This window comes from Torulaspora delbrueckii, chromosome 6 (assembly GCF_000243375.1).
Source record: "Torulaspora delbrueckii CBS 1146 chromosome 6, complete genome".
NCBI lineage: Eukaryota > Fungi > Ascomycota > Saccharomycetes > Saccharomycetales > Saccharomycetaceae > Torulaspora > Torulaspora delbrueckii.
In genome coordinates, this window is record NC_016506.1 from 690,375 (window position 1) to 713,787 (window position 23,413).

General features: G+C 42.3%; 11 protein-coding genes and 1 non-coding gene across 12 annotated transcripts; 4 read left to right on the forward strand and 8 right to left on the reverse strand.

Moving 5' to 3' along the window:
- Nucleotides 1–434: 434 nt before the first annotated feature.
- Nucleotides 435–1,493, forward strand: DMC1 (recombinase DMC1; the record flags this gene model as incomplete). The annotated part of the gene is made up of 2 exons (XM_003682350.1): nucleotides 435–566; nucleotides 621–1,493. The coding sequence occupies 2 exons, from the start codon at nucleotides 435–437 to the stop codon at nucleotides 1,491–1,493; spliced, it is 1,005 nt and encodes a 334-aa protein (XP_003682398.1).
- An 87-nt stretch (nucleotides 1,494–1,580) lies between these two features.
- Nucleotides 1,581–2,999, reverse strand: TMS1 (Tms1p; the record flags this gene model as incomplete). Its single annotated transcript, XM_003682351.1, has 1 exon — nucleotides 1,581–2,999. The coding sequence occupies one exon, from the start codon at nucleotides 2,997–2,999 to the stop codon at nucleotides 1,581–1,583; it is 1,419 nt and encodes a 472-aa protein (XP_003682399.1).
- Nucleotides 3,000–3,101: 102 nt separating this feature from the next.
- ARP10 (Arp10p) lies at nucleotides 3,102–3,965 on the forward strand (the record flags this gene model as incomplete). The annotated part of the gene is made up of 1 exon (XM_003682352.1): nucleotides 3,102–3,965. One exon carries the CDS (start codon nucleotides 3,102–3,104, stop codon nucleotides 3,963–3,965), a length of 864 nt encoding a protein of 287 aa, XP_003682400.1.
- Nucleotides 3,966–4,004: 39 nt separating this feature from the next.
- On the reverse strand, nucleotides 4,005–4,826 carry ISC10 (Isc10p; the record flags this gene model as incomplete). The annotated part of the gene is made up of 1 exon (XM_003682353.1): nucleotides 4,005–4,826. The coding sequence occupies one exon, from the start codon at nucleotides 4,824–4,826 to the stop codon at nucleotides 4,005–4,007; it is 822 nt and encodes a 273-aa protein (XP_003682401.1).
- A 175-nt stretch (nucleotides 4,827–5,001) lies between these two features.
- SLO1 (Slo1p) lies at nucleotides 5,002–5,298 on the reverse strand (the record flags this gene model as incomplete). The annotated part of the gene is made up of 1 exon (XM_003682354.1): nucleotides 5,002–5,298. The coding sequence occupies one exon, from the start codon at nucleotides 5,296–5,298 to the stop codon at nucleotides 5,002–5,004; it is 297 nt and encodes a 98-aa protein (XP_003682402.1).
- A 190-nt stretch (nucleotides 5,299–5,488) lies between these two features.
- On the reverse strand, nucleotides 5,489–5,562 carry TDEL0Ftrna2I. The gene has a single exon. It is a non-coding gene; the product is annotated as a tRNA-Ile (tRNA).
- A 314-nt stretch (nucleotides 5,563–5,876) lies between these two features.
- TMN2 (Tmn2p) lies at nucleotides 5,877–7,847 on the reverse strand (the record flags this gene model as incomplete). The annotated part of the gene is made up of 1 exon (XM_003682355.1): nucleotides 5,877–7,847. One exon carries the CDS (start codon nucleotides 7,845–7,847, stop codon nucleotides 5,877–5,879), a length of 1,971 nt encoding a protein of 656 aa, XP_003682403.1.
- A 1,018-nt stretch (nucleotides 7,848–8,865) lies between these two features.
- Nucleotides 8,866–10,929, forward strand: TRS85 (Trs85p; the record flags this gene model as incomplete). The annotated part of the gene is made up of 1 exon (XM_003682356.1): nucleotides 8,866–10,929. The coding sequence occupies one exon, from the start codon at nucleotides 8,866–8,868 to the stop codon at nucleotides 10,927–10,929; it is 2,064 nt and encodes a 687-aa protein (XP_003682404.1).
- Nucleotides 10,930–10,987: 58 nt separating this feature from the next.
- Nucleotides 10,988–14,575, reverse strand: RAX2 (Rax2p; the record flags this gene model as incomplete). The annotated part of the gene is made up of 1 exon (XM_003682357.1): nucleotides 10,988–14,575. The coding sequence occupies one exon, from the start codon at nucleotides 14,573–14,575 to the stop codon at nucleotides 10,988–10,990; it is 3,588 nt and encodes a 1,195-aa protein (XP_003682405.1).
- A 413-nt stretch (nucleotides 14,576–14,988) lies between these two features.
- Nucleotides 14,989–17,169, reverse strand: TDEL0F03840 (putative phosphotransferase; the record flags this gene model as incomplete). Its single annotated transcript, XM_003682358.1, has 1 exon — nucleotides 14,989–17,169. One exon carries the CDS (start codon nucleotides 17,167–17,169, stop codon nucleotides 14,989–14,991), a length of 2,181 nt encoding a protein of 726 aa, XP_003682406.1.
- A 336-nt stretch (nucleotides 17,170–17,505) lies between these two features.
- ARP6 (Arp6p) lies at nucleotides 17,506–18,765 on the reverse strand (the record flags this gene model as incomplete). The annotated part of the gene is made up of 1 exon (XM_003682359.1): nucleotides 17,506–18,765. One exon carries the CDS (start codon nucleotides 18,763–18,765, stop codon nucleotides 17,506–17,508), a length of 1,260 nt encoding a protein of 419 aa, XP_003682407.1.
- A 439-nt stretch (nucleotides 18,766–19,204) lies between these two features.
- On the forward strand, nucleotides 19,205–23,404 carry SMC4 (condensin subunit SMC4; the record flags this gene model as incomplete). Its single annotated transcript, XM_003682360.1, has 1 exon — nucleotides 19,205–23,404. One exon carries the CDS (start codon nucleotides 19,205–19,207, stop codon nucleotides 23,402–23,404), a length of 4,200 nt encoding a protein of 1,399 aa, XP_003682408.1.
- Nucleotides 23,405–23,413: the final 9 nt, after the last annotated feature.

Consider the following 23,413-nt stretch of genomic DNA (forward strand, 5'->3'; position numbering starts at 1 on the left):
AAAGCGATCTGCGCGCCGCCCTACGAGAAAACGTACCTGAAAGAGATCCAAAACATAAGGAACGATTCAACTGATTGATAAATAAGCCATCCTTCAGGCTGTAAATGTATTTCCCAGGTGTAGTATGGGAGTCTCTCGAAATTCGAGAATAATATCTTCAACTTCCCTTCAGTCTACCGGAGCTCCATCAGTCTTGAGTCCATTCATACTAATCGCTAGCTGCAGCTGAGGAGTACATAAGTCCTCTCAGGTTGGTGAGAATGCTGGCGGCTAGAATAGTCTGCTTTTAATATCTCTTGAAGAAAGAATTAGGGGACCCAGGCGGGTAAATATTTAGCCGCCGAGGTTTCAATAGTATAAAAAGCCAAGAGTCTTGTTGAAGATCTTTCCCGTCGAAGATCAGTTTTCCATACAGAGCCAAGTAGATTCCCAAGATGTCTACCACTGAAGTTGAAACTGATTCGACAGGACATTCCAATGTCATTGGCGTTGATGAGATGCAAAACTATGGGATTAACGCGTCAGACTTACAGAAATTGAAGTCTAGTGGTATATTTACGATAAACGTATGTATAGATAGGTGCCAGTATGGAGAAACATGATTATTAACTCGATATAAGACTGTGCTTTCTACAACTAGAAGGAATCTTGCCAAGATCAAAGGTTTGAGTGAGGTGAAGGTGGAAAAGATAAAAGAAGCTGCAGGGAAAATTATCAAGGTTGGATTCATTCCGGCTACTATCCAACTCGACATTAGACAAAAGGTTTTTGCGCTGTCGACGGGGTCGAAGCAGCTGGATTCTGTGCTGGGTGGAGGAATTATGACGATGAGTATTACTGAAGTTTTTGGAGAGTTCAGGTGTGGTAAGACACAGATGGCTCATACACTCTGCATTACAGCACAATTGCCACGAGAAATGGGTGGTGGTGAGGGTAAAGTAGCTTACATCGATACTGAGGGTACTTTCCGTCCAGAGAGAATCAAGCAGATCGCTGAACGGTACGGTTTGGACCCTGAAGCGTGTCTGGAGAATATATCTTATGCAAGAGCACTTAATAGCGAGCATCAGATGGAACTTGCTGAGCAACTGGGAGAAGAGTTGAGTTCTGGTGACTATCGGCTGATCGTTGTGGACTCCATCATGGCGAATTTCCGGGTCGACTACTGTGGACGTGGTGAGTTAAACGAAAGGCAACAAAAGTTGAACCAACATCTTTTCAAATTGAATAGACTCGCTGAAGAGTTCAATATCGCCATTTTTATGACTAATCAAGTCCAATCCGATCCAGGTGCCTCGGCGCTATTCGCCTCAGCTGATGGTAGGAAACCTGTGGGTGGCCATGTGCTGGCACATGCCTCAGCCACTAGAATCCTGTTGAGAAAAGGTCGCGGTGAAGAAAGAGTTGCCAAGTTGCAAGACTCTCCAGATATGCCCGAAAGAGAATGTGTGTATGTCATTGGTGAGAAAGGTATCACTGACTCAGATCAATGATGTGGATTAAACCAAAAAAATCCATCCATGTTTCACTTGCTATTAATTTTAAACCAGTAAATAGTGTCTTCAGTTAAAGCCTCAACTTTAGTAATAGGCATCATACTCAAACCGGTCTGGCATGAGAAGTGGTGCTAAAATTGTCCATCCGTATAAAGCATAACATAACCAAGCACTTCCAATCTTGACTGCGGAATAGAAGTAAGTTCTGCCCACCGGTATAAAATCGCCAACATCATCCTGTGTTACATTAATCGTGAGAAGAATTGCAATCCATTGCGTAGCAATAAAGAAGATCGCATGGAACAAAGAATAGTTGTACTTGGTCCCAGATAGTTCGTCGTCATCTACAGCACTCTCGCCATTCGGGCTAGGTGACCCCAACCAAGTAGAGTCATGTAGCACGCTTTCAGGCAGCGAACCCTCTTCAACGGCCTGTCTCACGGCATCATAACGTAGTTGATTTCTCGATTGCGTACCGAGCCCTTCGTACTCTTCATCATCACCTAGGTAGATCGAACCATTCGTGTTGCTCCCTTGGAAAGCACTATTGGCAGCAGCCCTTGTGGTTGTGTAAGCAATTGCGACAAAAGTGAACAAGGAACCCAGAATAACACTGGCATTACGCGTCCCACTAGATCTTATCAGCGGATTGCATCTCTTGTCATCGGGTTCGGAAGCCATAGCACTCATTATCAGGTACGTACAATAAGCTGAAACCATACTGCTTTGGGCAAGCCCGCACTTGGGATTAGCTTCTTGAATCTTTGGATGTATCGAAATCGCCGTAACTAATACGATTAAAATCACATTGATGGTTACCGCTGTTTGATTCATAGCACAATTGCCTCTGCAAAATATGATGAACATCACTATTGTCATCACAAATGCAGCAGTGTACATTGCACTTGTCCCCAGGACAAGAAACCGTTTCCAAAAAGTTGAACTCTCATCATCACTTTCAATATGATACATGCAAGTCTCTGCCCATTCATGAGCAAAATCCACCAGTAGTATTAAACCCACTATTATAAATATAGCTCCGGCAGGAAGAGACACCCATTTGGAGAAGAATACAAAGAAATCATTGGGTATGACGAAAGAAAGGACAATCAGAGCAACATAAACTAGAAATTTCAAGCTCCACCAAGAGTTCTGAAGACTAGCTCGAATATCTTTGGTAGATTTGACCCCAACCAATGTCATTGCCAGTATTAAATGCATCAGTCCCAGAGCGAAATTTAGCCTATGAACAGTGAAATATCCACATTCTCCAGTAGCAGCACAAGTCTTCCCGGGCCACAGAATCGATTTGTTGGATGACATAGATATCCATGAGACAAGGGAATTGATTAACAACCACATAGCGTACAGAAGCCTTGTTCCGAGGGATGACGAACCCAAAGAAGACACAGTCTTCGAACATAAATTAGAACAACATGCTCCTAACCCAGATGCAACGAATGAGCTCCCCAAACTTACCGGAAGCGATACAATGGCTCCCATTCTTACCCTTTGAGATTTTGATGTACTTTGTCAAGAGTAGTTTGATATTTTATCAGAAGAGATTATCGCTTTTGATAAAAGAGGCAAAAGCGTCGAAGTTGTATGGATGATTGTCTGGTAATTGTCACAGGTCCAGGTGGCTATGAGATTGGGCTAGCCGATCAGTTTGATTCATTGAGAGAGCTCAATACGTCTTCAGAGGGCAACTTAAGCGGTGAAGAGCTCTTTAAATCCGTTAGAGAATACCTAAATGAGCTGCTGATTACCACCACAGGGGATACTCAAGTGCTGTTTATTGAAGATATTGTGTGCCCAATGTCAGAGAAAAGAGAGTTCTGTGAGGTTTTCATAAAGAGTCTAGGGTGCTCTAGTATTACGTTTATACCGAACGCTTTATTGTGCTGTATCTCGACCTCCATCAGCGATGCGATGGTACTCAACGTTGGAGCTAAATATGCATCCTGCACGCCTATAATCGGTCTGAGGATAGTTGACAGATCTATTATGTTGTCTAAGCGGTCAGAAAGATGGTTGAACAACACTTTCAGAGAGAAGGGATCAAGCAAGGAAGCGATTATTGACCTTATCACTGATGCCGGGCATCCAGCAACATACGACGATGATGATTTGCCGCTTGGGCTATTGATTAGAAAGGTTATGCTTTCTTTAAAAATTGACACAAGACGACTGATCAGTCGCAACATCATTCTTTCCGGTTTGATGAGAGACGATGATCCCTTTCAGACGAATCTGCTTCAAACTCTTGGGCTGAGCAGCGAAAATCTTAAGAGCGTTAACCTTTGGCAGGCTGTTTTGTCCAATGCAGAATATCTGCTGAACGAAAGTGTTATGGGAGAACTGCGATTTACACATGACATGTTCAATGAACCACTTTGCGAAGTGCCCGATTGGCATGAACTGAAATACGTTAAGAACTTTACAAATGTTGGCAATTTTACAATTTGAGTGCAGCAATTGATTAGAGTCTATCTACGTGCAACTAAATCACACTAAAGAATGAGATGAATGGTTAGCGTTTAGCTCTTCATCTACTTGAGAGTCATTATCTTCACCATCTGTTCGATCGCTCGAGCTTGAACTTTTGCTTTCGCCATATCTCAACGGATGCGTATAAGTATCACATACATTCTCCAGAAATGCATTTCGTTCGCTTCTCAGTTTGAAAAATCCCATCTTATCAATCCCAAAGATGTAGTACATAACATAATCGCTTTTACCCACCATTTTTTGCAGCTGTTGAAACTCCAATTCTCTTTGATATAGAGGATGTTTATTGTTCATTTCACCTTGAATCATCTTATTAATGATTGACTCATAGTCATCCTTCTCCAAGCGACTTTCATAATCATGAGCATGGAAGAATGGCTGACAGTCAAAGTTTTCCGTGCCAGAATCTGACGTATCGGACATGAATACCTCTACTCCATCGGCCAACCTCAAGACCTTGGGCCCATCCATAGGATCTGCCGGGGCTAGAGCTAAAGTACGCTGTAGCGAAGGTGATGGAGGAATAAAATCGTTATTTATCTCACCTAGCCCTCTTATACTATGATTGCTCAATTGCAAGCGACGGGAACGTCTGGTATGTGTTAAAACTGGCTCTGGTCTTTTCAGTGGCTGAACAACAGGGGTCGCGTGGCCGTTCAGTTTTTTAGCCCATAGTTTATTTTGTCCCTTGGAGGCAAGATTCGGGTTCCTCAGCTTAATGAACTCTACCTGGCTCTGGGAAGCTGGCCTAGCACCTTTGCCATTTTTAGCTGGAGATGCGAGATTCTGTTGCCATTCAAATGCAGCGGAATGATGCATTATTCTTCAGTATTTGACCACAGGAAACTCGCAAGCCATATTGACTGTAAATTACTGGAGTTAAATTTCCATATACCATTTAATTTGATGCTGACACTTGAGGCGACACAAAAAATGGTCTACAAAAAATCACAACTCCTCGACTCATCAATAGTGTGATGGAAGTCGAAAGTTCTCACTTGTCCAGTACATTACTAGTTGTCATTAAATTACTGATGTATTCCTGGAGGTATTCATTTTCCTGTTCCAACTGTTGGCATAAATTTCTTTGTTCCGTAGTTTGGTTCCATAAAAGATCTAAAGTATCCCTTAACAATCTCGTCTCGTTGATCAATTCCGTCTGTTGATTTGTTTGCTTATCCTTATTGTGTAAACTGTCAGCTGTAGGCTCATCTTTGGGCAGATCATTCGATGATGAAGGCAAATCCTTATTCGTTTCTTCTCCTACAGCAATGCCATCAGTACTTGACATGTCAATGGCTTCACCTTCTAACGGAACCCCCTCAATAGAAGACATGCAAAACACCCTAACAGATTTAAAGGGATCAGAATGCTGCCTGATCTCATCGCTGCTGGTCCATTCCTCATTACTTTCAAATCGCTAAATAATTTCTGGATTCTCGTATATAGTGATATATACAGAAGTCTATTCCAAAAAAGAATGGTCTCTAGCGGGATCGAACCGCTGATCCCCGCGTTATTAGCACGGTGCCTTAACCAACTGGGCCAAGAGACCTGTTATTTCTTGGAAATTTGGAGGAGACAATAATGTATTGTCTAGTAAATTCGATCAGCTTTTTTCTCAACAGGATTCAAACTATACACTTTAGCTCTCTAAGAGCAGCTCTGTTGCTGGTTTCGATCGTTAGATGTTAGTTTTGACATAAAGCAGCATGTTTAAGAGCCATTATAGTTGAAATGTTAGAAAATTTTATTGTTTAGTTCGCTTATTGACAATCAACTTTCTGAATTATTCATGCCTGAGTTGAAAATATGACTTTTGGTATGCGAAATATAAAGATATCTATGATATGTGCATTAATATAGAACTCAATCTACTTTCACAGATGAGAAAATCTTCCGAACAAGGAACATGCTGCTGAAAAAGCCGACAGCACCCGTGGTGAGACAGCATAGTATCGATATCAGCATGCTGTAGCCGACGTAAAGCACTATGGTGGTGAAACCACGTAACTTAAACTCAGTGAAGAAAATTGAGTGGATGAAAATATACACGGCGCTCCCCAAACCTCCAACAATAAATGATCTCCATTGCCATTGCCAATTTTCCAAACATAATGAATGGTAGGTTATCATGACCGTCACCAGAGCTGTAGTCAATACTAGCAGAAACAGAGAGACCATTGAGAAGCCAAACATGTAGAAAAACTGATGAAACCACAAGCTATTGTAAATGAAGTACAGTTCTACTGCAATCGAAGCAAATGGAAAGATACCCGCTACTAAGGCTGCTGGGAGTGTCTTCAAATACCAAGGTTGGAATGGAATTTGTCTCGCAATTTGATTGGTCTTCGTTGGATGCTGATCCCAGGAACAAGTCTTAATTGCAGTCAATGATCCAGCAAGTGACAATGGAACGGATATGATGAGCCAAAGTAATACAACGGCAAACAGAGCGCTAAAGGGAATTGCGTCAGATGAATGCGCGATTAGAAGGAAAAAATTCAATGAGATGATTGTTAGAAGGATCAGACCTGGAATCAAAAAAGGTGTTAATATCATATTGACTTTTGGATAGGGACCTTTGAAAAACCTGTAGACCCCCATAGATGCGTAAGAGCCCACAAAGCCAAACAATGCGTATAGGACAAAAAATATCGTTGGCAACACCTCTCTAGAGCCTGCGTTGTTGAAAGCAATGGCTGCTATCACAATACCGCCTACGGCCAGCAAAAGAAGCTGTACACCGGATCCCACCAGCACAGAAAGCAACAGGGATTTATTAGGCATACGGAAAACATCACCATGACTTAGTTTCCATCCCGACTCTTCATGAAACTCGTCATCCAGGTTGAGCTCGTTATAACGAGCAAAATCACTCTTCAATGCGCGTAACAACATGTGCAATACCACAGAAGACAATCCAATAACTACTATCACGCAACTTATCAAAGAAAACCATTGTACAGTTGTGTCATAAGAAAATCTATAGTTATCCCATCTGGTCGCCCAAGTATGACTAAATCTTACGTACCTCACAGAGTAAGTGTACAAGACCTCGTTATCTTGATCTTCCGATAAACTAATTTGCTCGCCTGTAAATTCGCATGAATTGGAGGTTTGTTTGATTGATTTAGGTTCAACTTCAACCCCAACTATACGATACTTGCCAGCCTCTGGTTCATGGTACTGGATCGTAATATCATAATGATTATTCAAATGAGGCAGCTCAAGGTTGACCACAACGTTAGAGCCATGAGCTGAAATACCAGTCTCCTCTCGAGGGGTGGCCATAGCACCATTATGCACTCCTTGCATGATTTCTACTGAACCCAAAGGGAACCCGTTCGTAATATGCGCCGAAGATTCCCGTTCGTTGTTAATAAGAGTCCCAGCAGGTAGTCCGTCAACTAGCCAGTTGTGTAGAAAGCCGTTTTTAATCAACTTATTGATGAAAGCTGCATCTTCCCCAGGAATGACACTCTTGCACAGAGAAACACAGCTCTTATCCTCGAGCATGTTTAGCTTGAATGGCGAATTATAGAGCCTGTCACCAAACAGAACAGATCCCAGAGACTCAGCCTGCTCAATGACATTTTCAGGTTTACAAAAATGCAGCTTACTATTGTAATAGTCATAGGAGTACAAATAATGTTCCTTATCACTCTTGATATTGTTTCCGTCCTTGTCCTTATGTTGGAAATGTCTCGAAGGCGTCAAATGATTGACATATAAAGCAATCTCAGACTTAGCATCGTAGTTGGTGGGAGAGATACCTGGCAAGAAAGATGCTCGAGAAACCGCCCATAAAAGCGATAGGGCCGTGAAAAAAAAATGCATTTGTAGCTCCAATTTGCTAGCTCAACTCTTTACAGATCTGGAAGGTCTTGACGCCCACCAATGCGGTTTGCAATACGGTTTCAATGGCTGTTAACTGCTACCTTATTCGCTGATCAATCTTGAAAAGCTGCAAACTTCGGGTAATGATAGTGATTATTGCACAACGAAAGCTAAACAGTCTGTAAAAGCGACTTTGTTGATCGATTCTGGCTCTGATTGATTGCCCACTTTCTTCTCAGTTCCTATGTCTGTTTTGACTGTGAAACGAGCTGCTTTTTCTAATCTTGACCGTAATTCTTGACCGTAATTCCTGTTATCGGCAATGGTCGCTGATTGACCTGCAAAATGTAAGAACTTCTCTTGGCTTATGATATGGCAATCAATTGCACTATCGATTGATACAAGGCTACGTTAGTCTCATTCTGCTCAAGAATTTGAGTCTCATTCCTGCCGGGTATAAATCCAAATTAAATCGAATATTGACAATAAACCTCCTTATGAAGTCAAAGTCGACAAGAGGAGCGGAGATCATGTTAACGGCTCACTGAACATCCTCTGGTCACACAGGATTTGTGTCTAAAGGGTGAAAGAAATACTGCAACCCATTGGACGCTTGAAAATGTCTTCAGGATCAGTTGAAATCGTAGCCTTGCAACCCACTGACACTCCTTGTACATGTTTAACTGCATTTTTTTTTTGAGCTCATCTATCGCTGGACTTCTCGAAGTACAACTTTGTTAGGTGAGTCGCATCAACCCCAAAGTTCGTTCAACAGGCAGTGGACACAGTTGAAAAGTATAAAGCTATCAGCAAACAACAAACTTCGTGGATGAATAGCTTCGCACTATCAAAGTTGCCTATCAGCTTTGACCTGTCTAGCTTCGTTATTAACTCGTCATTGCACAACAAGTCATCGAGCGAAATATTGATTTTAATCAAAACTAGGCCTTAAGCATTAACGTCAAAAGCACAATTAAGCCAAGGTAAGAGGCAGACAAAATAGAGCCTAGAGCCGATCATGGTGAAGCTGTCCTATGAGAACTATATGAACCTATTACTGCACCTGGATCATGGTGATGATCGAGTACCTGCGGACATCGCCAAAAGGATAGTCTCCAACGCTATTTCACCGGTGATTTGTGTAACCTCGACTCCGGAACTTGATAGGCATATCCAAGAAACTCACCATCTAGATTCCCTGTACATGCTGCTGAGGTTTTTTGGCGATTGTGTTGGCGATAGAGATCAGGCACACGAGTGCACGTCTGCCGGAAGCCCATCAGGAGACGACCGAGCTGAAAAATCATCTTCATCAACCTTAGCTGTAGCGAGTGGCCCTAGTCGAAAGAGATCCAACAGCTTATTCCAACGAGATGCCACGCAATCACAATACATAAGGTTCACAAGGCCGTTGAGGGACCTTGTGGAATCAGCAGACACAAATGATATGCTTTTCGATTATCATACACTGGAATCATTTCTAGAGAACATTCTATTGCTGATAGAAAAAAGTACAAATGATAAAACACCCCATAAGCTACTCAAGAAGTCACTTTACCATAGATTTTTCTCACTGGCGATATCTTCAACAGCATACCTCTCTCCATATGAAACCTTTAACCATCCTGTAGTATCCCTAATTGCATTGGACATCCCAATAGGACAAGGTTATGAGGAGGCAAGAGATCTTTTGACAAAATTCAAGAACCTCAATCACACAACAAAGAACTTCCCAGTATTTCTAAATACGAATGATGTTTTGCCTGTATTTTTACTATGCTACAACGGTGATTCAGAAGAGCAGTATGAAATCTGTCAGTCACTGACTAAAAAACTCAAGAAACAACTTTTCGTGGAAGGGATACTCTTACCCTTGTGGAAGGATAACTACAAAACGGCGACGCAAGTGATCCTCCACCAGCCAATAATGACTTCTTTAGATGAAGTGCTGTACTTTCTCCGTGAACCATCGAGGATCGAATTATCACTTGAACTGATTAACTCCATCTACGACGTACTGGAAATATTAATTAATGGGCTAATGATACCTTTTATGCAACGAAAAATCTCATTTTGGGAAGAGACTATTCTGCAGCCTCGAAGATCTTTATTTCATGGTTCAAAATTTCTAAAAAGATTCATGTCAAAGACAACAAGTGGCACCAACATACACCAGCAAGCCTCCATTGCAAAGGACGCCAATGGCAAAGAGTATTTTGTATCTTCGTCTGCAGAGTTCTTGATGCGGAAGCTAGCAGATTGGTCCATGATGCTTTCCGATTACAAAACTGCCTATTCCACCTACGACTCATTAAGCCATGATTTAGAGCACTACCCGAAGTATCTGGCATCCTGTTTAGAATGGTGCTCGGTATCTGTTTTGATGGGAGCCCAAAATATTGTGACCGCTAAGATGCTCAAGACCGACATTGATCCCTTGATTCAAAGAGCTGTAGAAACCTACGAAAATTGTGCATTATATGATACCCAGCTGAGTGGCAGTAAGAAAAGTAATTCTATGGCTCCTGTGCGGTCTTATGAGACTAGGTGCATGTTTTTAGCATCCGAACTGTTTTTGTCTCTAAGTGACACATGGACATCCACGCCTTACGCTTTGCGCAACCTCGAAACAATTTTAGCCGAATGTAGGCTCGGACCTTGTTCGCAGATCATGATATGGGAACGACTGAGTAATTGTTATCAACAAAGAATTGATCACAGGATTCGACATAAAGTGAACGATGGAGCTATGAGTAATGAAGAAAAGGTGGAGAATGAAGATGACAGTGAAAAGGAGCATACGCATGCAGACATTGTCACACGAGGATTGACACGAATGCGTAAAGCTGCATTTTTCCAATTGATCGCTGCCAATAAATGGGCGGAACAAAAGCAGTGGAGACAGGCGAGCTGGTGCCTGAAAGATACAGAAGATGCCTACGCTGGAATTGAATTTGTCAACAGAAAGGACCTTGCTCTAGCAAAGCTCAAAGAAACACTGAAGAATGTTGAAATAGATTCGAGAACCATTGCGCCACCGAAAGATCAAGTACATGTTGAAGAAAAAGTGATTACAGATTAAATAAATGGCCAACTAAGGCAATGAACGTTAAAAGTCATTAAATTTTATATTACAATTATCAGAGGAACTTTAAGAGTTTCTCTGGAGGCACAGTATCAATCATCTCACTTTCGTCAGCGCGCGGATCGACTTGCTCGTATCCACTGTGGCCATTGAATACAAGAGCAAGCAAAACTCCAGTGATACCGATTATTACAACTGTGCCCAATGCTAGCGCTAGTCCAATCAGAACAACAAAACCTCGGTTTATCTTTCCGCTTTTACGAACTAAGGAACCCTTTGAAGGTGAAGTTTGAGAGGAAGAGGTCGTGCTTGATGAAGAGGATGTCGTTGTCCTGGTCGGATCTGATAGTAGGTTTTGGGAGTCATATAACTGTGAGTCATCTTGATTAGTAAAGAATGTGGTTCTTGATGGGTCTTCATCATCAGCTTTATTGGCAACATAATATGGCAACCATCTTTGAAAGTTGTAAATGGATGCCTGCGGATACTCTGCGTAATTTTGGCCTGCGACCAAAATTGCATCGAAGGTTGAAGAGAAGGTTTGTCTCTTGTCAAGGGCAGGCTCAGTTTTGACGGCAATCACATCAACTATCGATATGAGCGAACTATTATCAAATTCGAGATTCTGCCAATCACCATCGCTGTAGCCTGATAACGAAGTTTCATTCCAAGTTATAATATCATTGTCCTCTGCAATAAAGGACTTGATTGGTCCATTTGAATCCCAAACTAGAGGATTGACTTCGTAGTTGGACATATTAAATGATAGCAAGTTAACAGAAGTCTTATTCGCAACATTCATGGCACCAGAAATGAGTAGATCATAACTTTCTGAAAGTTGCATTTCTGTGATATTACCTGTAATCGAATTATTCGCGAATTTGGTCCATTGTTTTTGATCGTAATTGTAGAGACAAAGACCACTGCAATCGGCATCTGATATATGGTAGTCGCCACCGACTAGTAAGCTGGAGTTTCTATCGAAAAAGACCATTGAGCTAATGGTGCCGTTTTCTGATATGGTAGTATTGGCTAAGACATCGAAACTCGTTAAATTAAAGAGACTCAAGATAGGCTCATCAGTTGAGCCATCTGTGCCAATGGCTAAGATTGTACTGTTTTTCGAATACCGCATCGAATTTATAGTACCAAACCAGGTCCACGGTCCCTCTTTTCCATTGTCAAAATAAAGCTGCGATACAGACCCATACCGATATGCATAAGCGGTGACTGAGTCATTTAAATGGCAAGCAGCGTAGGGCTGGGCGCCATTCTGAAGGCTAAAGTGAGCGACTGAGGAATTACTGTATATCGAAGCCGAACCATACAAACCTGGGAATTGATTCTTCGTCACTGCACCCGAGAATAACGTGTCATCAAATTGATTTCTTCCTGCTGACCACAGCGAGAGTCCAAAAGTGGAGCTATTTGAGATGTAACTGTTAGATGAAAGGTTGAAAACGTACTCATTGTTGAAGACTAGCAATTCATCTTGTTGGAAAGAGACATTAGTGTAAGTCCTGAGAGTGGTTTCCAAGTTCCCAAAAGATCCAAAAACGCCATTAAATGTCAGGGTGCTAACGGGCTGAGATGAGAGGTTGAAAGTACCGAACAATATGATACCATCAGAATATGATGATATGCCTTCTACCGTGCCGCCTGTTGCATATTTTGCAGTAGAGGAAACGTGCAAGTCCTCATCAAGTTCAACTGCTGCAACACCCGAGACGCTACCACCAACCCATAGCGTATTGTTGTACATAGAAGAGAACAACGATGCATTCTTTGGGAAATTTTGAACCGTATAAGAGTTCAACGTGGTGTTTGCGATTGATGGTTTGCTATCAGTACTATTAGTGAAGTTCGATAATTGATATTGGAACATGCCATTCAAGGGAATTGTTTCATCAGTCTGGTTTTTCAAGATATCGACAGATTCAACGATAACCTCAAGGCGATCGGCAACAACAACATTGGAAGGATTGTTTGGACTAATGGGAGAGTAGTACTCCAGCGTTAACACCGGAGCGGTTTCGAGGTGCCCTGAATATACCTGGTCATATTTCATCGCTTCATTATTTTGATGCAACAGAATGGAAGACAGGATTGAGCCACCAACTTCGGACCACATGGTTACATTTACAATGGATCGAGACGTACAAGTCTGATCAGACGAGCATCCTGGTGTGTACAGGTTCATTGTGTATTGACCAGCATAATTGATGGCTGGATAAAACGTAACTTTGGGTAGAGTTTCTTGTCCAGTTCTGAAGTCAGCCACGAGATAGCTCTGACCGAACAAACCTTGTTGCCATTCGCTGTCCGATAGAGCAGAAGTAGACGCAATATCATTCGATTCGCAACCGACTTCGTTAAGCGAGTTGTTCGCGTACGTTGTTAACGTATCCTGATAAAGTTGGAAAGAAGAGAGACCTACTGCATCCCCGTAGGAACTCAATGCTAGGAACTGTAAGTCAGTCACTGCAATCTTATTCACAAATGCGAAATCCTGATAATCGTACGACCATTGAATATCTGTGAGATTATTATCAAGTCTCACCACTTGTGACGTATTCCCATTAGCAACGGCGGCTTTAAGTGAGTCTTGTAACATCAGAGGGCAAAACGCATCACAGTTAAGCAACTCCCCCGATAAAGGATCAACATAAGTTAGGTTCATGATACCATTCGATGGTTTTGTGATAATTCGGAACAGGGAAACTGCATTGTGCTCTTCAGGAGAATTATAAATTCTCACCTTTTTCGGATAGCTTTCGTAAGGCAAGGAGGCTTCTAGTGATCCAGAAGTTGACGGTACAGACCAAGCTTCCTTCTGAGAGTTGGGGCAAATGAAAGCGGATGAATCGAAAGAGCTATCTGAATCAGTGTTCCAGGTAGCTGCTCGTAAAGGTAGAAGCTCGTTTATTTCAATGGATTGGCTATGATTTGTTTTGGATGTATTTTCATTGGTGATCAACAGAGTCTGATCATCTAGTGTATAAAATTCACCCGTAAACAGAATGTTATCAGAGTCTAATTTGATAATGGAATTGACGATGGATTCTTCGCCAAAGCCCCCAAACGGAAGAAGCGAGGTAGTATTGCTTGAACTATTCCAGGTCGCGACGCTATGTCCAACTGTCGATCCGTTGTCGAAGGAGAAATTGCCCCCAAAATACGCCACAGGATAATCTTCAAGGATAACTCTGACATCCGTTAATGAATTTTCGAAGATAGGTCGCAGAGACAGGTCTGATAAATTGTATAATAGTTGCCTACCGAGCTCATAGCCTAACAGCGAGCCAGATCCACCTAAAATGAACGACTCGGATCCAAAGGGAACAATTTTCTCCACATAACTATCACTCGATCCGTTGATCAACTTGATAAAAGTGTCATTTGAATAATAAACAATTCCTCGAGAATCCGTATTGTTGTTAATTGTTCCAGTAAAATTCTCCTGACCTTCATACTGGGGAAAGGTTAGCGCATTAAAACCCCCAAACAGTTGCAGGGCCTCACCAGGAAAGTCCAATCGAGGAGTGCCTATATTCACGATTCCATGCTTGTTCTTCAGATTTTCCAACTGGGATGCAAGTGAAAGGCATACCGACTGGAACAGTAGAAACAAGAGACCATACATTTAATCTCAAAGCACACTAAAGATATAGCCCAATCTTATAGCAGCGTTCTTGTTTCGATATGAAATGACGATTTCAATTGTTGAGTATGGCACGTATCTGTAAACCTTAAAGTGACCGAATTCAATATTTAGGAAATTTGAAGCAGCTAACAATTGTTTATCAAGCTCAAAGATGCTACCAAGCAATGACAGAAAGCTGGAGCGGCTGGTCCATCTTCAATTGATGATCGATTTTACAAATTCTTCAATGTTTAAGTACATTCTCGTGTATACAACTTACTGGATATGGCAAAAGGCAAACAACGACGCGCCAGAGCTCACGTGAAGTGACAGTTTAGCTAGTATCGTTATCAATCATAAACAATTCTGTGTCTAATTCTTATTCAGTGAATATGTAATTATGCAGTTCCTCATTATTTGGCAATAGCCTTTTCAACCTTATCAATGGCTTCCCTGTATCTTCTTTGGGAGTCCGCCATGTCGAGGAAAATCTTGTATTTAGCATTCAATAGCACACGATCTGGGTCATCCTCAGGGGAAGGTCTGACGACTTTACCACCACCGGTCATTTGGTACATGACGTCCCACAGTGCGTCTCCATTGTTAGGAGGATTGCGGGTGGCTAGGCCTTCTTGACTGGTAGCCCTCGTTGGTTTGAAGCTAACAGGTCCTTCACTGTCGTTGGCCTCTTCAGTAATAGCTTCCGAAGATTCCCCTACTACTGGGAAAGGGAATGAACCAGATGTGGCGGCGATTTGTGAGGTACTGGACGTAGCGTGAGGTGCTGTGTATGGGGAAGGTAAGTCTGGCTTCATCTTACCTAGTTGGCTCAGTGGTCCTTTACCTGACGCGGAAGGTAGCGATGAAGGGTCCAAGTTAGTTAGGGAAGACTTTCTTCTTCTTGTAATTTCGGACTTGGCGTGATGTGAGTTGAAGGATTCACTGGCTACTGCACCCAGTAGGGCCGAACCAAATACCACTGCAGCATCAATGTATCTTGGAATGATGATTGGCAAGCCAGTACAGTCTGCCAGCAATCTCATTAGTAAACCATTTCTACATTGACCACCGGACATAAAAATAGTAGAAATCTGGTGACCTGCGTCACACATCTTTTCAACGATTTGTCTTGTTTGCTGAGCGATGAACTCACATGCACCCAAGTACATGATTGCCAAGTCATCGATGGAGTTATCCATGGATTGACCAATGATGGCTGCTCTCATGGAAGGATCGGCGATTGGCGATCTATTACCGTGGTAGTCACCATAGAAATATAGATGTTTGGCCAATGCGACGACTGAACGGTCACCACGTTGTTGAACTAAAGTTTCCAGTCTGGAATTCAAATAGTCGAATTTGGAGATATTTGCAGCATCAGAGAGATGAGATAACTCAGTGAAAGCTGGATGTGTAGACATAACGTGAGCGAGTAAAGCACCGGTACAACTTTGACCACCTTCAGCTGCCCAGAAACCGTGAGCCATAACGTCTCTGTAAGGACCCCAGACACCGTTCACAAACACTGGATCACGAGAAAGAGCAATGTGGCAGGTGGAAGTACCAGCGACCGCAGCCAGTCTACCGGTGGCTCTATCGATACCTTTCTTTGTCCTGTCAGCTTCAGCGAGATCAGGAAGTTCGACATCGGTTTGAGCTGCAACCGTACCAACCCAACCGGCGTAGGCATCAATAACACCTGAACCGACCACACAGTGAACTGGTAGACCCAACTCTTCAGCGGCTTCTTCATCCAAGGCACCAACGTATTCACCGGCACTGAGGAAACTGTGTGTAGTGCCATCTGCAGCAGTGGCTGTTGCAGGCCACCGATCTTGGCAAAATACGTTTTCAACTAATTCAGGAAGGTTAATGGTATTCAAGAAGTCCTTCGACCAGCCTTCCTTAGACCCCTCAACACCAATAGGTATCAAACCTTGCTTACACACAGTCGAACAGAATGAACGAGTGTCTTTATTTGTAGCCTTAAAAGTCAGATAATCTGCTAAGTCAAAAAATTTGCATTTGTCAAATTGTTCTTTTGGTAAATTGTTCTTCAACCACTTAATCTTTGGGATTTCCATCTCCACAGACATCTGGCCACCCACGTATTTCAAACATTTATCATTAGTAGCATTAATTTCATTAGTCTCCGCGATAGCACGGTGGTCCATCCATAATACAATGTTCTGGTCGTTATTGGCAAAAACAGGACCTACGCCGACTTCCTTGTCCTCGTCATCAACTACCACAAGAGAACAGGTAGCATCAAACCCAATACCATGAATTCTCTCCACAGGAACTCCCGAATCCCTCACCACAGACTTAACACAGTGACAAATCGATTGCCATATTTCCTGGGAAGATTGTGTAATGTAGTTGGGCTTCAATTCCTCTCTCTGGATAGGTTTTTCAGCCAATGATAAGATATTACCTGTGTTATCGATGATACAAGCTCTTGCAGAACCAGTACCAACATCAACACCGACATAATAAATCATTGCCTGCTCGAGACTTATGGCAGCCATTGACTGCGACATGAATCTCTGCTGAGCAATTGAAAGAGAAGAGCGAGATTGTCCTCTATGACGCATTCTTTCAAAGTTCTTTCAAAGTTTATTTAGGTTTGTCCCCTATCCTGTCGGTGGTCAATTTCAGTAACGAACACCGAATTCCTCGAGACTTTATATCTCAACAGAAAGGGGCATTCGAGGGGCTGTCTGCAAATCGGTATTATCATTCTTTTGCTAAGCATACAGGAGTGACAAAATGACGTCGAGCGATTCATTTTTCTGGAAAACCGGAGACTCAATAAATAATTAATGTGACTGGTCGAACAAAAGAAAACTGACAGACGAATATCATGTCGAAAGGCTGGCCCATACAAGTGGCCAATGTGGTTAACTGGGTTGGAAAGGTATCGGATAGAACTATATCCAGTTTTGGTAGCCAAACCTGTTCTTTGTAGTCCATTCGACGCCGTGTTCGTAGTATTCTTGACGGGAAACTCGTGCAGCTTTGTAGAGATCAGTAGAGGCAAATGCACTCATAGAGCACCAGCCAGCTAGCTCACAAGATTTCGGTTGTGGTAGGTAAATCTTGGCTGACCAGTCGGTGGGCAGCTGCCTTTGTAGTTCGGTAGCTAGTCTCTCTGGGAAATGCGGCAGGTTGAAGTTTCCTCCGGTGCATAGGATGTTGCTGACCATTAATGGCCTGAGGGGTTCCGGGACAAGGGAAAGACTCTCGAGGATGGTCTCGATGATTCCCGGTTTAAGCAGTTGGGCGATCTCCGGGTGGAAGAACGTCTCAGGCACGGAAAATAGTTCATCGCGTAGTGTTACTGTCTGTGCATCTTTTGACGGGGGGTTCTTACGGTCTGCCACGTAGCCCAGAAATGTAGTTTGGAAGTCCGGCAGTACGTATTCTACTGCAGTTTGGTCCTTTTTAGCAAAACTGTCAAAGTAAGAGACAGGGCTCATAAATAGACATTTCTCCTTGATATTGTTGACTAAGATAGTCTCATCCATCACGTTATAGTGTCTAAAAGAAAGCGTTTCTTTGAGTAGTCCATTGATAAATCTGCCACCGAGATCTAGTTTCTTAACAGCTTTGTAGAATGGGACACCTTTGATGATCGGTACTACCCAAGTGCAATTGAATCCTGAGTCGATAACCATTTGGAACGGTTCGTAGTCCTTCGTTTCGCTTGTAGAAGTACCAGATTCAGAATCACCTTTACCAGATATCACCTTGGTGTTCTCAGTGTGTTTGCTGAAGGGCATAAACCCTGAGATAGGCGCCTTTAAGAGACTATCAAACTCGTATTCTTCAAAAACTACTTGATCCATATTCTTGCTCAATTCTGGTAGAGTCATACAGGTCTCACTGGCTATCAAATGCTGTCCTTTGCTATCCTTGAGATCAAACCCATCAAATTCATTTGGATTGAAAAAGCAGTAGTCCCAAACACAACTTTGCAACTCCCACGAGGTCAGTTGTCCATATTCGTGAGGTCGTTTGAAACTGACAGATGAAATATCTTTTATCTGATTGATCTGGTTTGAGAGATATGTAGCACCAAACTTGTCTCTAGCGAGAGCATTTAAAGCTCTGAAGGGCTGACTAGTCGTTGAATACCCAAACTTGACCTCGTATGACCCATTATCTACCACTAATGGTTCTGATTCCATCGTAAAGCGGCTATCTATCACTTTCTATGGATATTAGTTGTTTAGGCGATGAGCATTTCACTGTATAAGCTCGCGCTTTTACTAAACAGTATAAGATACAAATTGTAAGACCACTTAGAGAGCCATAACTTGACTTCCAGACCATTTAATAAGCCCAAGAATACCAATTCGTTGGTTCCTTCAAAGTAAAACACGCTACAAGGCGCTTCACGTGATGGCTTTTCGCAAGCTAGTTGAAGACTAGCGCTGCTGGGACTAGCAGTCATTCAACCTTGATCTTTTGTTAGTATATATATGGTTCTAGTTGTTTTTAATTGTAAACTTGTATTGCAAGGCATTGCATGTTCGGCTTGATCGAACAGTAAACAAACTTAGTTACTTCATATTTCGCTCCAATGAGGTGGTAGTTGGAACAACAAGTATTCTGTAGGCTGCCAGGATGCCTGATACGCCACTCACCAAGCGACAGAGAGTGAACGATAATGAGAGTCGGGAGTTTGAGGCGGTCAATGGATCTACAAAGTCACCTTTGACTTCAAATTCAAATTCTACGATATCGCATACGCCCAAGAAGCTGGTGATTGGCACTAATGATGATACGACCAGTCAATCACAGCCTATAGTATCATCCTCATCTTTACAGGCTCCAAGCTTACAGCATCCCAATAGTTCATCCAGAGGACGCGAACAGCGCACTTATTCACAGTCACCACCAAGATCTCCTGGCCGATCACCTACTAGAAAGCTGGAACTTATCAAGATATCACCAGTGAAAAAGAATAGACTTGAACTGCAAAGATTATATGATGCCGAACAAAGTCAGAGGAACGCGGCAAGACTTTGTATCAATAAATTAGTTCTTCAAGATTTCAAATCGTACGCTGGACGGCAGGTCGTTGGTCCATTTCATAGCAGTTTCTCGGCAGTTGTGGGACCTAACGGTTCCGGAAAATCCAATGTGATCGATTCCATGTTGTTCGTATTCGGTTTTCGAGCCAACAAGATGAGACAGGATAGACTCTCAGACCTAATTCATAATTCTGAAGTTCACCCAAATTTGAAAAGCTGTTCAGTAGAGGTTCATTTCCAATATGTGGTCGATGAACCAGATGGTACTACGAGAATTGATGAGGAGAAACCTACGTTGGTCGTTACCAGAAAAGCTTTCAAGAATAATTCTTCCAAGTACTACGTTAACGACAAAGAAAGCAACTATACAGAAGTTACTCAACTACTGAAAAAGGAGGGAATTGACCTGGATCACAAGAGGTTTTTAATTCTACAAGGTGAAGTGGAAAACATTGCTCAAATGAGACCGAAAGCAGAGAAGGAAGGTGAAGATGGTTTGTTAGAGTACTTGGAGGATATTACCGGTACGGCTAAATACAAACCACAAATCGAGACGATTTTGCAGGAGATCGAAGTTTTAAATGAAAGCTGTATCGAGAAGGAGAATAGATTTCATATAGTAGATCAGGAGAAAAGCTCACTTGAAACAGGGAAAGATGAAGCTCTTGAGTTTTTGGAGAAAGAGAAAACACTCACATTACTAAGGTCAAAGATGATTCAGTACAAGATTTGGCAAAACGATATCAAGTTAACATCCACTTTGGACAAAAGCAGCAAGCTAAAGGGTCAGCTGGATCAAGAAAATGAGAAATACTCAGAAACTTTAAAAGAAGTTGATTCGCTTAAAGATGAGAGTAAACAGGTCGCGAAACGAATTGAAACGCTGGCTATAGAGGAGAAAGCTTTGCTGGCCCAAAAAAGAGGTCTGGACCAGCAAAGAGTGGCTATAGAGGAGAAGATCAAGTCTGTCAACCAAAAAACAAATAAAGCTGAAAAGCTATTGAAATCGAATCAACACTCTTTGAATGCAACAGAGGCAAATTTGAGGGAACTAAGACAATCGCAACTTGACTATGAAAAGGAGCTTCAGGACCTCAATCAGGAACTCATTACGGAGCGTGCAAAACTTGAAGATGTCAAGATATCTTTGAAAGAAAAGACAGTTAATATATCAGCCGGAATTGCCCAATACGAAAAGGATTTAGAACCCTGGGATGGGCAGCTTCAGCAAAAGAGGGCAGAGATACAACTTGCAGAATCTGAGCTTTCTTTACTCAAGGATACAAATGCGAGGATAAATAAAGACATCGAACAATTAAAGAATGAAATAGCTCGAGGAGGCGAAGAAAAGCTTGCGAAAGAGAAAGTTATCAGAGAATTGAAGCAGGAAGAATCAGATGTAACAGCGGAGGTACACACAGCAGGCGCAGAATGCTCCAGTGCCAGCGCAAGATTGAAAAAGATGCATGAAATTTTGATCGCCCAAAGGCAACGCACATTAGATGCCAGAGCAGCTTTTTCCAGTGCCCAAAACAAGAGCACAGTTTTGACTGCTCTTACAAAACTACAAAAGTCAGGCCGAATCAGTGGATTTCATGGTAGGCTGGGTGATCTGGGAGTCATAGACGAAAAATACGATGTGGCAATATCTACTGCTTGCCCTCGTTTGGAGGACATTGTCGTCGAATCTGTGGAATGTGGTCAGCAGTGCATCGAATACCTAAGGAAAAATAAGCTTGGTTATGCAAGATTCATCTTACTGGACAAATTGCGCAAATTTCACACGGGCAAGATTCAAACTCCAGAGAACGTTCCACGACTATTCGATTTAGTCAAACCGAAGGATGATAAATTCATACCGGCCTTCTACAGTGTGCTAAGAGATACCTTGGCCGCTCAAAGTTTGGCTCAGGCAAATAGAGTTGCTTACGGAAAAAAGAGGTTCCGAGTTGTAAGTCTTGATGGAAAGCTGATTGACATATCAGGCACTATGAGTGGTGGCGGTTCGCATGTTGTGCGTGGGCTTATGAGACTAAGTCAAAACAACTCTTACAGCCCTGATATATTCAGTCCAGAGGAAGTTGCCCAGCTTGAAAATGAGTTAACTGAGAAGGAAAAGAGCTTTCAGATTGCTAGCGACACATTTCGTGAAATGGAGGATCAGCTAAAGAAGCTGAAAGACAGGGTACCCGAGATTCAGCTCAAGGTATCAAAGTTAGTGATGGAAACAGAATCATGGATGAGTGAATTGAAATTGAAGGAGAAGCTGCTGCTCGAAAGACTAGAAGCTCAAAAGAAGGCCACGGGGAAGAATGAAGAGTATCAGTTGGCAGAAGCTCGAGTGAAAACGCTCAAAGATGAGCAAAGAGCACTTTCTGATCAAACAACAACTACTCGGCAAAAGATAGCTGTTTTGAAGGACAAGATTATGGAAATCGGTGGGTCTGAACTGCAAATCCAGAACTCCAAAGTAACTTCGACGATACAGCGAATGGAGATACTTACATCTAAACAAAAGAAAGGTAAAGCTAGTATCAAAAAGGCAGAGAATGAGCTCAAGAAGTCTGCTAAAATAGTAGGCAATACCCAAAAAGACTTGGACCTGTATTCGCAGGAAATTGCTTCATTGAAAGAAAACGCCGACAACGTGCAGCAGACCTTAGAATCCGTCGAAAAGTCTGTTGATGAACAGCAAGATCTCAGTCATGAAATGAATGAAAAGTTAGATCAGCTGAAACAGCGGCTTGCTCAGATGGAGGCCGGTTTCACTGAGTTCAAGTCACTGAAGATAGAAATAAACGACAAATTGGAGAAACTGAATGCATTGTTGGGCCACATAACGAAAGAAGTACGACAGCTGGAGAGCGACTTAAATAACCTTAAGATAAGGGATGTTACGAGAACTTTGCAGCTCCTTGACGAAGGTGAAAGCACAAATAACTCGAAAATGCCTAACGAATTGCAAGAAAAGAGAACAGAAGGGGCAGATGCTACGAGGCAAGAAGGAGAAGAGAGCGATGTCTCAATGGAGGAAGAAAAATCCAACGATGAAGTAATGGAAGTAGATGAGAAACCACATGAGCTCGAAAATGGGCTTCCGCGTGTATCTGAAGCGGAGCTCAAGAGCTTAGATGTCGAAGATCTTGGTGCTCAGATAGAAGACTTACAAAACTATGTCGATTCCGTTAACGTTGATGTCGAGATCTTAGAAGAATATGCAAAGAGGTTGGCAGAACACAAACGAAGAAAGGTAGATCTCAATGAGGCAGTTGGGGAGCGAGATGCTATGAGAGAAAAACTTGGGGAATTGAAGAAAAGGCGCTTTGACGAGTTTATGCAAGGCTTCGGGATAATCTCGATGACCTTGAAGGAGATGTATCAAATGATTACTATGGGTGGTAATGCCGAATTGGAATTAGTCGACAGTTTAGATCCATTCTCGGAAGGTGTGACTTTCAGCGTGATGCCACCGAAAAAGAGTTGGAGAAATATTACGAATCTGTCTGGTGGTGAAAAGACTCTCAGTTCTTTGGCGCTCGTTTTTGCCCTGCATAAGTACAAGCCCACACCTCTTTACGTCATGGATGAGATTGATGCAGCATTAGATTTTCGAAATGTTTCGATTGTTGCAAATTACATCAAGGAGCGGACCAAGAACGCCCAATTCATTGTTATTTCCCTACGAAATAACATGTTTGAATTAGCTCAGCAGCTAGTCGGTATCTACAAAACTCAAAATATGACGAAGAGCGCCAGTCTGAAAAATAATGACATATTAAATAGAACATAAATTATATAT